Here is a 17,025-nt window from a genome sequence, read left to right on the forward strand (position 1 = left end):
CTTTAAATCAACAAATAGTAGAACCAACTTTAGAAGAGGAGATACCCTAGGCTAGGGGACTATAGACCTTGTGGCGAGGAGTCATACTATCAAGGCTCAGGAGTCCATATACCTAACCCACACACATGTGACACCCAACCCATGCACCTGACACCCAACCCACACATCTCACCACAACCCATACATCTGACACCCAACCCACACACCTGACACCCAACCCATACATCTCACACCCAACCCACACATCTGACACCCAACCCACACATCTCACACCCAACCCATACATCTGACACCCAACCCACACATCTGACACCCAACCCACACACCTGACACCCAACCCATACATCTGACACCCAACTCACACATCTGAAAATGAAGAGACGACGACGTTTCAGTCCGTCCTCGACCATTATCAACAATGAACTGATTACAAACATAGTGATTTCAAATACAAGTTACTGGGATATAATAATCGAAGGTCAGACAGGTATAAACAATAGACCTGCACAACCGATCACAAATCCAAGAGGAGAATTTAGCAAATTCAATTTTAATAACAGACATTAACTGGGAACCAATAAATCAAGACCTCACAGAAATAAGCTGGAAAGAAGAACAAAAATAAAGAGCCACTGTAACCCTCCTCCATCCCCCATCCCCCCCAATATTCCCTCTCTCCCTTCCCATCGTCCTCCCAACCATTCTCCACTCCCCGTCCCCCTCGTCATCCCCATCATTCCCCCCCCCCCTCGTCCTCAACACCATCTCCCACTCCTTCGTTCCTTCATCCTCCCCCACCATTCCTCCCCCCGTTCGATGCATTCCCAAATGATCTGATGTTCCCATCAGAAAAATGGGAACATCAAATGATCTGATGTTCCCATCAGAAAAATGGGAACATCAAATGATCTGATGTTCCCATCAGAAAAATGGGAACATCAAATGATCTGATGTTCCCATCAGAAAAATGGGAACATCAAATGATCTGATGTTCCCATCAGAAAAATGGGAACATCAAATGATCTGATATTCCCATCAATGAAAATAAGAACAGTTAAAAAAATAAAATAAAAAGCAATGAAAAAATATACAAATAAACTATACACACGAAATGAACGGCATGGTAAACAACACAGCTCAATTAAAACGCAATGTCACACAAAATAATTAAATCAAAATAAAATAAATCAAAGTCTATGAAAATTCAGTTTAACAATGCAATCGGAAACATTGAAATGGAATCGTAATGTATTTAGTATAGCGTATGTTGCTTTTACATCCAACAGATTGCACTGGTTTAAAAAAAAAGCATGTTTTTACCTGTTACAGGAGTGACATCTATATAGTAGGTATATAAAAACACAAGCGTATTTGCATGGAACGTCGTGTCAAAATTTCAAAGCAATCGGCGAAGAACTTTTGGAAATTACAGCGTGTCTTGCTTTTACATGCAACAGATGATGCTGTTTTTCCAACAAAGCATGTTTTTTCTTGTTACAGGTGTGGCATGTATAAAGTAGGTATATAAGAACATGCGCATATTTGAATGCAACGTTGTGTTAAAATCTCAATGCAGTCGGTAAAGAAGTTTCGAAGATTTCCCTCAGATGAAAAACACAGTTTTTCAAAAAAGCATGTTTTTACTTGTCACAGATGTGACATCTATATAGTAGGTATATAAAAATATGCGTGTATTTGAATGGAATGTTGTGTCAAAATTTCAAAGCAATCAGTGAAGAACTTTCGGAGATTAGCGATTTTGAACAAAATGAACATTTACAATTTTATTTATATAGATTTATTTATCTATTTACAAGAATGTGTTTGTGAAAGTACATAATATTGGTGTTTTTACATTCTTGCAAAGGCACTAACAAGCATAGCGTATTGATATGGAAGGAAAAGGGTATGAGATGGGAAAGGAAATATATGTCATTGATGTACATGAGAAAAGGGATGGGTCCAAAGATGGGGACCTTGTGGGACTCCACTCACCACATTTCTCTAGTCAGATTCAGTTCCATTTGCGACGAACCTTTGCTTTCTTCGTTTCCAACAAATGCTCTATCAATTCTAATATATTACCATTTATTCCATATGAATGTAATTTCCTTGCCAGTCTTTCATGTGATACCTTGTCAAAGGCTTTTGAGAAGTCCATGTACACTACGTCTACTGGACGTCCTTTGTCTGAATAGCTTGTTACCGCTTCCAAAAATGTTAGAAGGTTAGTAATACATGATTTGTTTGTAACAAACTCCATGTTGTGTAGACTAGATTGTGCGCTGTGAGCTGAACACAGGATTCTCTACATGACTTTGCAGCCTAACCTACGTGAGGTTAGGCTGATTGGTCACAAGTTTTTTGCTGAGCTCTGTTATTTTTAACTTGAAGGTGACTGCTTATTTGCAATGTAGGAACTTTCCCTGGGTCCAGAGATTATCTGAATAGGAGTTTCAGTGGTAGGTGGATACCCATTAATTCGACCCGTTCCTTTACAAGTTTGGAGTGAATTCCCTCCACATTTTGGGCTTGAGATTTGTTTTAAGTTGTCAATGATGTTCTGATAGTTTGGCACGTTGGGGAAATACTGGTATCTCTTAAATCTGTCTCTTCTTCTCCTTCAAACATTTGTGTGGGTGTTGGAATGTTGCCTAATCTCTCTCGTGTGAACACTGATGTAAAGTACACACAAAATATTTCGGGACCAAAGAACCAAAGCTCAACCCCCGCAACCACAACTAGGTGAGTATACACAGAAATCACAATAGCGTGATATATCAAATAGACCAATCCAAAAGTGCATTTGATGATGCCCTTGTGGCAGCAGCAGCACTCCAGGTTACAATTCTTTTGACCATGTGGTGGCACAGTTGACTAAGGCGCGTCTAGGAACATCCCGTTCGTAGGTTCGAATCCTCATAATTGCCCTTGTGGATTTGTTCACTGATGTAAAGTGTTCATTCAGAGTCTTGGCTGCCTTTTTATCGCCAATTATAACTTCGTTGGTTCTTATTTTTTAAGAGTTTTTCGATTTTTTTTGTCCTGGTTTTCCTCTTAATTACATTGACATAAAACCACTTGGGATATTAGTTTTTTCAGCCCGTTTTCTTTATAGTTTCTTTTGGCTAATCTGATTTCCTGGATAGCTGAGTTTAATGCCTTTCTGTATCTGTGATAATCTACGTGAGTCCTGGTGGATTGATAAACGGGTGGATTCCACAGGTTGTTGCATCCTGAGTTAGACACGTTTTACTTTCTCTTATCATCCATCAAGTTCCTTTTCGTTTCCTTATATTTCTAGAGGCATATTTTCAAGCAACTTCAGCAATGAACTTTGTTCACTCTTCTCATAATGCTTCCCATGTCCTGAGATCCGATAAACTCCCCCCATGAGGTATTTTGCAATACCTCTCTCATTCTATGGTAGTATGAGAGAGGTAGAATTTATCATTCTATCTTCATCCTTGAAGGTAGTCTAGAAAGCCCTAGACTTCAGTACAGGTTTTTATAAAAGTATTCCTTGAAGTTGGAAATACTGCCTTAGACTAGTCACTCCTCAGATAACACTGTATAATAGAGGCAACATATGACCCGTCTCCTCGCCCTGGCATCTAATTAAAATTTCATTACTTGCTAAAACGCCTCATGATAAAATTCATGTCCACCACAGCTCACAGGGCGCCTGGCAGACCCTGCCCTGCCACCGTCCCCTCGGCCTCACCCTGCCCTTAAACCATTATAGCCCTTAAATACAGACATATATGATTATCTACACTCTCACGGACCGTTAAATGGTGTACACACAACGACAATACTAAACAGTTTGGCTTAGAAAACTTGAGTTAACTTTGACAAGCCGTCGGTTTCCGGTCCCCGGCGAGGCCCATTAAACATATGGTGTCACCTCAGGGTATGAGACATAGCATGTAAGAGAAGTTCGGGTAAGAAAGTATAGGAGCATCTTATAGTATCTTCAAGGAATGTGAGTAACCTCACCTGTCTGTTCTGCCATATGTCGGTGAAGGAGAGGGTGCTGGCGCCAGTAGGGAGGAGGTAGAAGGTGTGACCGAAGACCACAGTGGCCAGGGTGGCGCTCCTCACCCTCTTCCTCACCTCCAGCTCCATCACACCCACACCGCTCCCTCAACAACACAAACAAAAAAATTTTATATTCAAAATTCAAATGTTTATTTAGGTAAAGTATACACACACGGGGTGGTTACCTTGAGGTGCTTCTAGCAGTGACAGAAGGTGTACTAAGGGGGTACTAAGGAGAAGACGGTCATACAGATATTGATGCATTTATATATAGAGCTAATACGTACAATGCCTAAAGTTACTATTGCACCATTAATAAACAAAAAATAAACAATAAAATTACAAAATTATAAAAAATTTAAAATTACAAAAATATATAATTAAATATAAATATCAAATATAAAAATATACAATTACAAAAATTTAATAAAAAATTCATTAAATACAAAATTTATTACACACATCTTAATAAACCTCCACCAGGCCTCATAAACCTCCACCAGGCCTCATAAACCTCCACCAGGCCTCATAATACAAAATTTATTACACACATCTTAATAAACCTCCACCAGGCCTCATAAACCTCCACCAGGCCTCATAAACCTCCACCAGGCCTCATAAACCTCCACCAGGCCTCATAAACCTCCACCAGGCCTCATAAACCTCCACTAGACCTCATAAACCTCCACCAGGCCTCATAAACCTCCACTAGGCCTCATAAACCTCCACTAGGCCTCATAAACCTCCACCAGGCCTCATAAACCTCCACTAGGCCTCATAAACCTCCACCAGACCTCATAAACCTCCACTAGGCCTCATAAACCTCCACGAGGCCTCATAAACCTCCACTAGGCCTCATAAACCTCCACCAGACCTCATAAACCTCCACCAGACCTCATAAACCTCCACTAGGCCTCATAAACCTCCACCAGGCCTCATAAACCTCCACCAGACCTCATAAACCTCCACTAGGCCTCATAAACCTCCACCAGGCCTCATAAACCTCCACCAGGCCTCATAAACCTCCACCAGGCCTCATAAACCTCCACCAGGCCTCATAAACCTCCACCAGGCCTCATAAACCTCCACCAGACCTCATAAACCTCCACCAGGCCTCATAAACCTCCACCAGACCTCATAAACCTCCACTAGGCCTCATAAACCTCCACCAGGCCTCATAAACCTCCACCAGGCCTCATAAACCTCCACTAGACCTCATAAACCTCCACCAGGCCTCATAAACCTCCACCAGGCCTCATAAACCTCCACCAGGCCTCATAAACCTCCACCAGGCCTCATAAACCTCCACCAGGCCTCATAAACCTCCACCAGGCCTCATAAACCTCCACTAGACCTCATAAACCTCCACCAGGCCTCATAAACCTCCACCAGACCTCATAAACCTCCACTAGGCCTCATAAACCTCCACCAGGCCTCATAAACCTCCACCAGGCCTCATAAACCTCCACCAGACCTCATAAACCTCCACTAGGCCTCATAAACCTCCACCAGGCCTCATAAACCTCCACCAGGCCTCATAAACCTCCACCAGGCCTCATAAACCTCCACCAGGCCTCATAAACCTCCACCAGGCCTCATAAACCTCCACCAGGCCTCATAAACCTCCACCAGGCCTCATAAACCTCCACCAGGCCTCATAAACCTCCACCAGGCCTCATAAACCTCCACCAGGCCTCATAAACCTCCACCAGGCCTCATAAACCTCCACTAGGCCTCATAAACCTCCACCAGGCCTCATAAACCTCCACCAGACCACATACACCTCCACCAGGCCTCATAAACCTCCACCAGGCCTCATAAACCTCCACCGCCATGGTCACTCACACACCAGACAGACATACCTCACACACATCTCCAGTGTATATCAAAACACAATTTGTATAAGAGAGAGGAAGTTAACATGAACACGGGGGGGGGGGGGGTGATAGGAAGCTAACAGGAACACGGGGGGGGGGTGATATGAAGTTAACAGGAACCGGGGGGGGTGATAGGAAGATAACAGGAACACGGGGGGGGGGGGGGGGGGGGTGATAGGAAGTTAACAGGAACACGGGGGGGGGGGGTGATAGGAAGTTAACATGAACACGGGGGGGGGGTGATAGGAAGATAACAGGAACACGGGGGGGGGGTGATAGGAAGTTAACATGAACACGAGGGGGGGGGGGTGATAGGAAGTTAACATGAACACGGGGGGGGGTGATAGGAAGTTAACATGAACACGGGGGGGGGGGTGATAGGAAGTTAACATGAACACGGGGGGGGTGATAGGAAGTTAACATGAACACGGGGGGGGGGGGTGATAGGAAGTTAACATGAACACGGGGGGGGGGGTGATAGGAAGTTAACATGAACACGGGGGGGGGGGGTGATAGGAAGTTAACATGAACACGGGGGGGGGGTGATAGGAAGTTAACATGAACACGGGGGGGGTGATAGGAAGTTAACATGAACACGGGGGGGTGATAGGAAGTTAACATGAACACCTGGGGGGTGATAGGAAGTTAACATGAACACGGGGGGGGTGATAGGAAGTTAACAGGAACACGGGGGGGGTGATAGGAAGTTAACAGGAACACGGGGGGGGGTGATAGGAAGTTAACAGGAACACGGGACATATATAAGATTAGCTTCAAACACCTCATCACCGAACTTCAAACATGGGGCCATTATCCACTCTAATTTGCAGATTAATATCGAGATGAGACACTTACACAGCCCGTGACGAAACCCGTATATCTTCCCACAATGACGGCGGCTTTGAAACAGTTTGGGAGCCTGGAAACCTCACAATTCTCAGGTTCATATAAGCATCCTCGTGGGGCTTCAGGGGGTTCATAAACTCTGTGATAAATGTAAACAAAGCCGCCATGATTAATGCAAGATGCACAGGTTTCGTAAGGGGGGGAGGGGGGTTACTATAAGTGCTTTATATAGATACTAATTAACGGTCCGTCTAATTACCCCAAGCTACACAAGCTTCAGAAAGCTTCCTGGCAATACATTAGTAATGAATAAATATGATATATTTACTCATTATAATGTTGGTGCTGAATGTACAACACGAAAAAACATAATTTTAATCTGAAAAAGTATCTTTTTATAAAGAAATTAGACGAAAATAAAAACCTGGTGACGCCAAATCAAGTCGACGATCCAAGCGTCGGTTAGGATAGGTTAGGTTAGATTAGGTTAGGTTAGGTTAGGTCAACCTAACCTAACATATCATCTTTATTCATTACTAACGTATTGCCAGGAAGCTTTGTGAAGCTTGTGTAGCTTGTGGTAGCTTGTGGTAATTAGACGGACCGCTAATTAATAATCAAGACAGGGCACATGTGTGACTGTGACGGCCAGGATAACGGTGGAGAACTGAGGTACAGGATTAGAACTCTAGAAACAGATGGGGGTAATCTATTAGCATTAATATAACTTTACCACTCTTCCTTACAAAACAAAAACTACTTTTTTGTTTAACGTGACGTGACAAAGGGTGTGAGAGACCTTGTGTGGTGGAGACGGTGCGGACCAGGTTGTGGTGGAAGGTGAGGCGGGCAGCGATGGTGCTGGGGAGACACACGGGGTCCACCATCACCTCCTGCACGTCCAGCAACACTGTATATAACCACCATAAAGCTCCGTTATTAACCTATAACAACATACACGAGCACACCAAACAGAACAAGATTATACAGCTGTAGCGACCAATACGACGCGATAGGAACAGGAACGAACTGTGGGATATATTCGACATGTTTACAACAGGAGAGCGGGAATGATGCTCATTTGTTTATTTATTTATTTACTTATATACAAGAAGGTACATTGGGTTTGTGAGGATACATAGTATTTACAATCTTGTGTTCAAGTGTTCAATATTTCTATAACACATTAACTAATGAAATACTATCCGAGCCCAGCAAGCTACCGGACGTGTTGACAATAAATCAAACACATACAGCAAAGGTCACCAACAGTGGTAAACCAATAATATGTGTGTGCGTGTGTGAGTGTTGCCGCGACACGCGAGTGTGTTGAGTGAGAGCTTCACTAACAACCCCCACAACATGGGTGGGTGTATATATATGGCTGGAATACAATGCGTTGTTCGATATATTTACCTCCGTTCACTCTAGGCAAGACTCCCCCCCCCCCCCGGGCGTCGCAAGATATGTGACGATATCAAGATATGATATGTTCTTATATGTGCTATCAATCTGCTGTATGGTGTCTATTAATCTTTGTTTAAATTACCAATCAAGCTGTCAATGTAATCAATCAGAGCTTTAATATACCAATGTGCTTTAATATACTTACTAATCTCTCTCATCTCATTTTTTTTCTTGTAATGTATTTGTTATCATTTTATTAATTCTGCTAGAATTAACCTACTTAAAATTATCTGTTAGATTAAGGACCTGCCGGAAACGCTGCGCGTACTAGTGGCTTTACAAGATTGTAAATACTATGCTATGTATCCTCACAAACCCAATGTACCTTCTTGTATATAAATAACTAAATAAATAAATAAATAAATAAGAAGTATGCGCCAGCGTGTATGCCAGCGCATACACGCCACCAGCTGTGTGACCATAACGTGGCCACAGCTACAGTAAGGGTACTGGGTGGAGTGTGTGCACCTTACACCTTAGCTAAGTTACAGTGCTAAGAACACTGTGACTTTCAGAACACAGTAGCCCACCTAAGTCGACTGCAGTGTTTGTCATTCATAAATGGGGAGGACCCTAACCAACCCTTAGGCCTAACACAAAATTATAATATATATATTAATATTATTATCATTATTATTTAATTAAATAAATGTGTTAATTACAGAGATGGTTGAGATTCATAATTGAGTGTGGTGGATGTGGAGTGTGGTGGCGGAGTGTGGTGGTGGTGGAGTGTGGTGGATGTGGAGTGTGGTGGCGGAGTGTGGTGGATGTGGAGTGTGGTGGCGGAGTGTGGTGGTGGTGGAGTGTGGTGGATGTGGAGTGTGGTGGCGGAGTGTGGTGGATGTGGAGTGTGGTGGCGGAGTGTGGTGGATGTGGAGTGTGGTGGATGTGGAGCGTGGTGTTGGAGTGTGGTGGCGGAGTGTGGTGGATGTGGAGTGTGGTGGCGGAGTGTGGTGGTGGTGGAGTGTGGTGGATGTGGAGAGTGGTGGCGGAGTGTGGTGGATGTGGAGTGTGGTGGCGGAGTGTGGTGGATGTGGAGTGTGGTGGCGGAGTGTGGTGGTGGTGGAGTGTGGTGGATGTGGAGAGTGGTGGCGGAGTGTGGTGGATGTGGAGTGTGGTGGCGGAGTGTGGTGGATGTGGAGTGTGGTGGATGTGGAGCGTGGTGTTGGAGTGTGGTGGCGGAGTGTGGTGGATGTGGAGTGTGGTGGTGGAATGTGGTGGATGTGGAGCGTGGTGGTGGAGTGTGGTGACGGAGTGTGGTGGACGTGGAGCGTGGTGTTGGAGTGTGGTGGATGTGGAGTGTGGTGGATGTGGAGTGTGGTGACGGAGTGTGGTGGATGTGGAGCGTGGTGGCGGAGTGTGGTGGATGTGGAGAGTGGTGGCGGAGTGTGGTGGATGTGGAGAGTGATGACGGAGTGTGGTGGATGTGGAGAGTGGTGACGGAGTGTGGTGGATGTTGGCGGAGTGTGGTGGATGTGGAGCGTGGTGGCGGAGTGTGGTGGATGTGGAGAGTGGTGGCGGAGTGTGGTGGATGTGGAGCGTGGTGGCGGAGTGTGGTGGATGTGGAGAGTGGTGGCGGAGTGTGGTGGATGTGGAGAGTGGTGACGGAGTGTGGTGGATGTGGAGAGTGGTGACGGAGTGTGGTGGATGTTGCCGGAGTGTGGTGGATGTGGAGCGTGGTGGCGGAGTGTGGTGGATGTGGAGAGTGGTGGCGGAGTGTGGTGGATGTGGAGCGTGGTGGCGGAGTGTGGTGGATGTGGAGAGTGGTGGCGGAGTGTGGTGGATGTGGAGCGTGGTGGCGGAGTGTGGTGGATGTGGAGAGTGGTGGCGGAGTGTGGTGGATGTGGAGCGTGGTGGCGGAGTGTGGTGGATGTGGAGAGTGGTGGCGGAGTGTGGTGGATGTGGAGCGTGGTGGCGGAGTGTGGTGGATGTGGAGAGTGGTGGCGGAGTGTGGTGGATGTGGAGCGTGGTGGCGGAGTGTGGTGGATGTGGAGCGTGGTGACGGAGTGTGGTGGATGTGGAGCGTGGTGGCGGAGTGTGGTGGATGTGGAGAGTGGTGACGGAGTGTGGTGGATGTGGAGCGTGGTGACGGAGTGTGGTGGATGTGGAGCGTGGTGGCGGAGTGTGGTGGATGTGGAGAGTGGTGGCGGAGTGTGGTGGATGTGGAGCGTGGTGACGGAGTGTGGTGGATGTGGAGCGTGGTGGCGGAGTGTGGTGGATGTGGAGAGTGGTGGCGGAGTGTAGTGGATGTGGAGCGTGGTGGCGGAGTGTGGTGGATGTGGAGCGTGGTGGCGGAGTGTGGTGGATGTGGAGCGTGGTGGCGGAGTGTGGTGGATGTGGAGCGTGGTGACGGAGTGTGGTGGATGTGGAGCGTGGTGGCGGAGTGTGGTGGATGTGGAGAGTGGTGGCGGAGTGTGGTGGATGTGGAGCGTGGTGGCGGAGTGTGGTGGATGTGGAGTGTGGTGACGGAGTGTGGTGACGGAGTGTGGTGGATGTGGAGAGTGGTGGCGGAGTGTGGTGGATGTGGAGAGTGGTGGCGGAGTGTGGAGAGTGGTGGCGGAGTGTGGTGGATGTGGAGTGTGGTGGCGGAGTGTGGTGGATGTGTAGTGTAGTGGATGTGGAGTGTGGTGGATGTGGAGTGTGGTGGATGTGGAGTGTGGTGGCGGAGAGTGGCACAAGGGCGGGAAGACTTACAGGTGAGGGGGTCCTGGTGGTCGCTGGAGGCGGGGAAGGTCACGTGGATGTGGGCCTCCTTGCCCTTCGTCTCCCCCAGCCACGACTGCAAGTAGCAAGGATGAGTTACGTAACCGTTATCGGGGCACACGATTGATTGATTGATTGATGAAGATTAAGCCACCCAAGAGGTGGCACGGGCATGGAGGGGACACGATTGATTGATTGATGAAGATTAAGCCACCAAGAGGTGGCACGGGCATGGGGGGGACACGATTGATTGATTGATTGATGAAGATTAAGCCACCCAAGAGGTGGCACGGGCATGAATAGCCCGTAAGGAGTCAGAAAGCCCTCTACTAACGGTCCCTAGCAGTTCATGGTCCCGGGCATCTACTACCACATGCCTAAGCTTCGTTATGCCCTGTGGTTACCTTACCTTGAGGTGCTTAGTCATTGTGGTAGTCATTGTTATTTCATGCCACGCTACTCATTGTCTTATAGAGCCTGTCACCACATATCCCAATAGAGCCCTTGTGTCCTGAGGTGATCTAAGCTCCAGGGAGTCTCGGCTCTATGATACATCCTGAAACTTTGTATCCTATGAACACATCCACAAGGGCAGTGCCAGCACCGTGGAGATTGTCCCACAGTATGGCCCGGCATGCAAGTATTACCTTAACACACACACACACACACACACACACACACACACACACACACACACACACACACACACACACACACACACACACACACACACACACACACACACACACACATACACGCACGCACACGCACGCACATACACACACACACACACACACACACACACACACACACACACACACACACACACACACACACACACACACACACACACACACACACACACACACACACACACACACACACACACACACACACACACACACACACACACACGCACGCACACACACACACATACACACACACACACACACAGTAACAAGTGGAGTACCTCAAGAATCGGTGCTGGGCCCAATTCTATTTCTAATATATGTTAACGACATGTTTACAGGAGTAGAGTCCTACATGTCGATGTTCGCGGATGATGCAAAGTTGATGAGGAGATTTGTAACAGATGAGGATTGCAAGATCCTCATAGAGGACCTGAACAGGTTGCAGAGATGGTCAGACAAATGGCAACTGGAGTTCAACATAAGCAAATGTAAAGTTATGGAAATGGGACTAGGTGATAGGAGAGCAAAAGGTCAGTACACAATGAAGGGGAACTGCCTACCCGTGACGACGCGCGAAAGAGACCTGGGTGTGGACGTAACGCCTTATCTATCTCCTGAGGCACATATAAATAGGATAACGACAGCAGCGTACTCTACACTGGCAAAAGTTAGAAAATCATTCAGAAACCTAAGTGAGGAGGCATTTAGGGCGCTTTACACTGCCTACGTGAGGCCAGTCTTAGAGTATGCCGCCTCATCATGGAGTCCCCATCTGAAGAAGCATATAATGAAACTGGAAAAGGTTCAGAGGTTTGCAACGAGACTCGATGAGTTATGAGGAGCGCCTGAAGGAACTGTGCCTTACGACACTAGAAAAAAGAAGGGAGAGGGGGGACATGATAGGAACGTACAAAATATTCAGGGGATTGACAGAGTGGAAATAGATGAAATGTTCACATGGAATAGTAACAGAACGAGGGGACATGGTGAAAGCTTGAAACTCAGATGAGTCACAGAGATGTTAGGAAGTTTTCTTTTAGCGTGAGAGTAGTGGGAAAATGGAATGCATTTCAGGAACAGGTTGTGGAAGCAAATACTATTCATAATTTTAAAACCAGGTATGATAGGGAAATGGGACAGGAGTAATTGCTGTAAACATCTGATGGTCGAAAGGCGGGATCCAAGAGTCAATGCTCGATCCTGCAGACACAACTAGGTGAGTACACACACACACAGAGGGGTGTCGCGGCTGAGTGGTCAGCGCTAGGAGGGTCGTAGTCCTAAGGGCCCGGGTTCGATTCCCGACCGAAGCAGAAACAAATGGACAGTTTCTTTCACCCTGATGCTCTGTTCATCTAGCAGTAAGTAGGTACCTGCGAGTTAGACAGCTGCTCCGGGCAGCTTCCTGGGAAGTGTGTGTGTGTGTGTTAGAGAAAATATGTAGTAGATATAATATAGGGAAAAATAGATTGGTTAGAAAGGCGGGATCCAAGAGCTAATAGCTCGATTCTGCAGGACACAAATAGTAAAATACACACACGTTATATAATATAAAGTTCATTGAGGCATGAACAAGTGGAGAAACTTGTTGAATAGGAGCGGAGGGCGGCCCACTACTGCCCGAGGCGGTGGACACAGTGTAGGAGAACACTGACTGCCCTTCCCTGTAAGGCTGTGAGCAAGAGCAGCTGGGTGATAGAGAGAGGGAGTTATGGAGGACACTAAACATAGCTTCACGACCTCATGTGAGGTAAGAACCAACACGACCAGGAAACCCTTGTAGTGTGTCACTGACTCCTCGTAGGGGCCTCGTAGCCTGGTGGATAGCACGCAGGACTCGTAATTCTGTGGCGCGGGTTCGATTCCCGCACGAGGCAGAAACAAATGGGCAAAGTTTCTTTCACACTGAATGCCCCTGTTACCTAGCAGTAAATAGGTACCTGGGAGTTAGTCAGCTGTCACGGGCTGCTTCCTGGGGGTGGAGGCCTGGTCGAGGACCGGGCCGCGGGGACACTAAAGCCCCGAAATCATCTCAAGATAACCTCAAGATAACCTCCTGGGACCCCGAGATTCATGCAGCTGCTACACCCACCCTTGACCACGCCTCTACACCTGTCTTTAATGGTGGCGTATTTCTTTACCTTTATTAAGCAGCTTACGACCTACAAAACTTCTCAACCCAAGGTTATTATTGTTATATACAACCTCCTGGTGCTTCACAGTTCATAAACTGTTTAATAAATGTAAGTTAAGCCTGATTATTGTCCCCGTGATTAGGTAAAGATGCAGAGGTTTCGTTAGTGGACGTGGAAATGTTTGGGGAACCCTACCCCAGGATATGAGACTCAACAAGGTAGCATATATGAGCAAGTGTTCCTACATACACCTTAGCTACTAGCACTACCACCATACCCGCCCAAACCACTACCACCATACTCGCCCAAACCACTACCACCACCACCATACCAGCCCCCACCACCACCATACCACTAACCACCATCATACCATACCAACCCCCCACCACCACCATACCAGCCCCCACCACCACCACCACACCATACCCCCCCCCACCACCATCCCCCCTCCCCCTCCCTCCCTCACATCCCCAGGAAAGCATCAGAGAAAACCCCAGGATCGATGAGAAGGTTATACTTTAAAGAGCGCAGTAAAGGTGTAGGGATCAGGGGAGTAGGCGGCTCCGGTGACCCAGACGCCGCCGGCCGCGTCTCCGGCAGGGACGTCCTCCTCCAGCAGCGCCCCCTGCAGCAGCACGCTCTCAACCCCAGCCACCTGTGGGACAAACACGCCAACGTTAACCACACTACTACACCTCACACGTGTCATGACAAGGGTCGCTCTTATACTGACGACATAAGCACCACGTGTATAATATTATACATAAGATATTATAATATTACATAAGATATTATGTTCCTAACTCTGCTCTCCTCTCACTCTATTATGCACTAATCTATCACTATTTCAATTATGGTATCTGTGCATGGGGGTCTACCACTGCAAACCACCTTAAGTCCATCATCACCCAGCAAAAATCTGCTATCAGAATGATAACAAATTCTGCTTTCAGACAACACTCAGCTCCCCTGTTTAAATCTCGTAACTTGCTGAATAATAACTCCCTCCACACATTCTCTTGTGTCAACTACATTTACAAAACCCTGTTCTTAAATGCAAATCCTGCTCTGAAACTCTCCCTGGACAGATGTAATAGGACCCATTATCACCACACCAGAAATAAATATCTCTTTGATATCCCCAGGGGTCAAGCTTAATCTGTGTAAACACTCTATGCAAATTAAGGGACCCACTCTATGGAACTCACTCCCTAGTGAATTGAAAAGCTGTCAAACTTTTGCCTCATTTAAAAACAAAAACAAAAAGTACCTAATTTCATCTTCATAGTTTCCTACACTGAGCTTTAAACTTGCTCTGTATCTAGTGTTACCCAATCTCCCAATCTTTATGTACTTAACCCAAACAACTTTATCATTGTGTTCATTGCCGTCATCTTTTATGTGCTAGCCACATGCTGTATTGTGCCTGCTAAGTTTTGTTAAACTACCATTCAAGCTGTCATTGCCATCATACTGAGCTACCTTTGTGCTTTAATATACCTACAATTTTCTCTCATTTTTTATTTTTTTCATGCTATGTAACTGTTATCATTTTTATAGCATAGTAATTACATAGTAAATACATTATAGCATAGTAATTACATAGTAAATACATTATAGCATAGTAATTACATTAAATTACATTATTAATAAAGCCACTATATTATAATGTAAGCCATTATGTAAGGCTTTACAAGAATGTAATTAGTATGCTATGTATCCTCACAATCCCCATGTACCTTATTGTATATATATATATATATAAATAAAGAATAAATAAATAAATAAATAAATAAATAAATAAGCAGCAGCAGCAGCAGCCGCCGCCGCAGCCGCCGCCGCAGCCGCCGCAGCAGCAGCAGCAGCAGCCGCCGCAGCCGCCTCAGCAGCAGCAGCAGCAGCCGCCGCCGCAGCAGCAGACGCCGCAGCCGCCGCAGCAGCAGCAGACGCCGCAGCAGCAGACGCCGCAGCCGCCGCCGCAGCAGCAGCAGCAGCCGCCGCAGCAGCAGCAGCAGCAGCAGCCGCCGCAGCCGCCGCAGCAGCCGCCGCAGCAGCAGCAGCAGCAGTAGCCGCCGCAGCAGCAGCAGCAGCAGCCGCCGCAGCAGCCGCAGCAGCCAAAGTAATCACAGTATAAGTTGTCATCATTCACTCAATCTTCATTTCATATAACACATATATAATACAAACATTATACTTTCAGTTATCCTAACAATACAAGTGCATTATATATATATATATATATATATATATATATATATATATATATATATATATATATATATATATATATATATATATATATATATATATATATATATATAGGAAACTCTTAACCCCTTAAGGATTCGAACCCGGTCAGCCAAGGCCCTCCGTGCCCCTTGGCGTGTCTAGAACCATAACCACTCGGACAACTGACTGTACAAAAGTACTGGTAAGTCGTGTGCCTCTTAACCCAACAGCTCCCGTGACCACCTTGGGCACAGATACTTCATCAAATCGCTTCATCATGCGGCCCCAGAATGATGAATCTATTTATCCTGGGATCCGCCCAAAGCCACTTGGAGTCAGGAGGCACTAAGCTCGTAGCTATTCCAGCATTTTACAAATAACCCGCATATACTCTGGTGCAGGCAATGGAGTTCTCCACCTAATGCACTCTTCAAATACACAAGGAAAACACAATAACGCTGGTTTCTCTTGAATTCTGGCGACCCCGACTAGCCTATGTCAGTCCCGTACCCCATCCTAGTCCCGCTGCAAAGTTGGGTGAGGCTAGCTAGCCCCAGCGTCTGGCTTCCGACCTCGGACAAACATTTCTCTCTTACAGAAATTGACAGATTAATGTAAGATAATGAAAAGGGTAATAATAAGATTTAGTACCGGGTGGAAGAGTTGAGGCAGCACGGCCGTTGCTGCCGTTATTCACTAGTGAACGTGAGTCGGTGAGGCAACAAGCCGTACAAAAGCCGCCACGCACGCCTCCACCACCGACCAAACCTCACTGTCAACCTCCAACATAACCAACGCCACCTTTAACCACACACAACATGGCGATGGATGGGAAAATAATAATAATGACACAAACTGGCGCAGCAGTCATATGAAAACAGCAGTGATGGGCGCAACACACACGTAAGGACTGGACTGGCAATCCTGTAGATTGCCAACACTCTACTGGCAATCCTGTTGCCAGTAGAGGCAACAGGATTACCTCTACTATGGAGCTCCCCCTTGTTGTTCAGAGCCCGAGTGAAGAATCTA

General features: G+C 46.5%; 1 protein-coding gene across 5 annotated transcripts in view; it reads right to left on the reverse strand.

Moving 5' to 3' along the window:
* Positions 1-17,025, reverse strand: part of LOC123758364 (uncharacterized) — a 49,958-nt gene that overhangs the window by 13,586 nt on the left and 19,347 nt on the right. For 3 of the 5 annotated variants that reach the window (XM_069322500.1, XM_069322499.1, XM_069322502.1), the window contains 4 exons: positions 14,282-14,419; positions 10,929-11,013; positions 7,564-7,674; positions 4,000-4,145 (listed from right to left, as the gene is read on the reverse strand). In XM_069322500.1, coding sequence (XP_069178601.1) covers positions 4,000-4,145; positions 7,564-7,674; positions 10,929-11,013; positions 14,282-14,419 — 480 coding nt within the window. Of the gene's footprint in view, positions 1-3,999; positions 4,146-6,773; positions 6,904-7,563; positions 7,675-10,928; positions 11,014-14,281; positions 14,420-17,025 lie in introns of all 5 variants that reach the window. The other 2 variants (XR_011228064.1, XM_069322501.1) reach the window with 2 other exon arrangements.

The sequence above is a fragment of the Procambarus clarkii genome, chromosome 11, assembly GCF_040958095.1.
Source record: "Procambarus clarkii isolate CNS0578487 chromosome 11, FALCON_Pclarkii_2.0, whole genome shotgun sequence".
Lineage (NCBI taxonomy): Eukaryota > Metazoa > Arthropoda > Malacostraca > Decapoda > Cambaridae > Procambarus > Procambarus clarkii.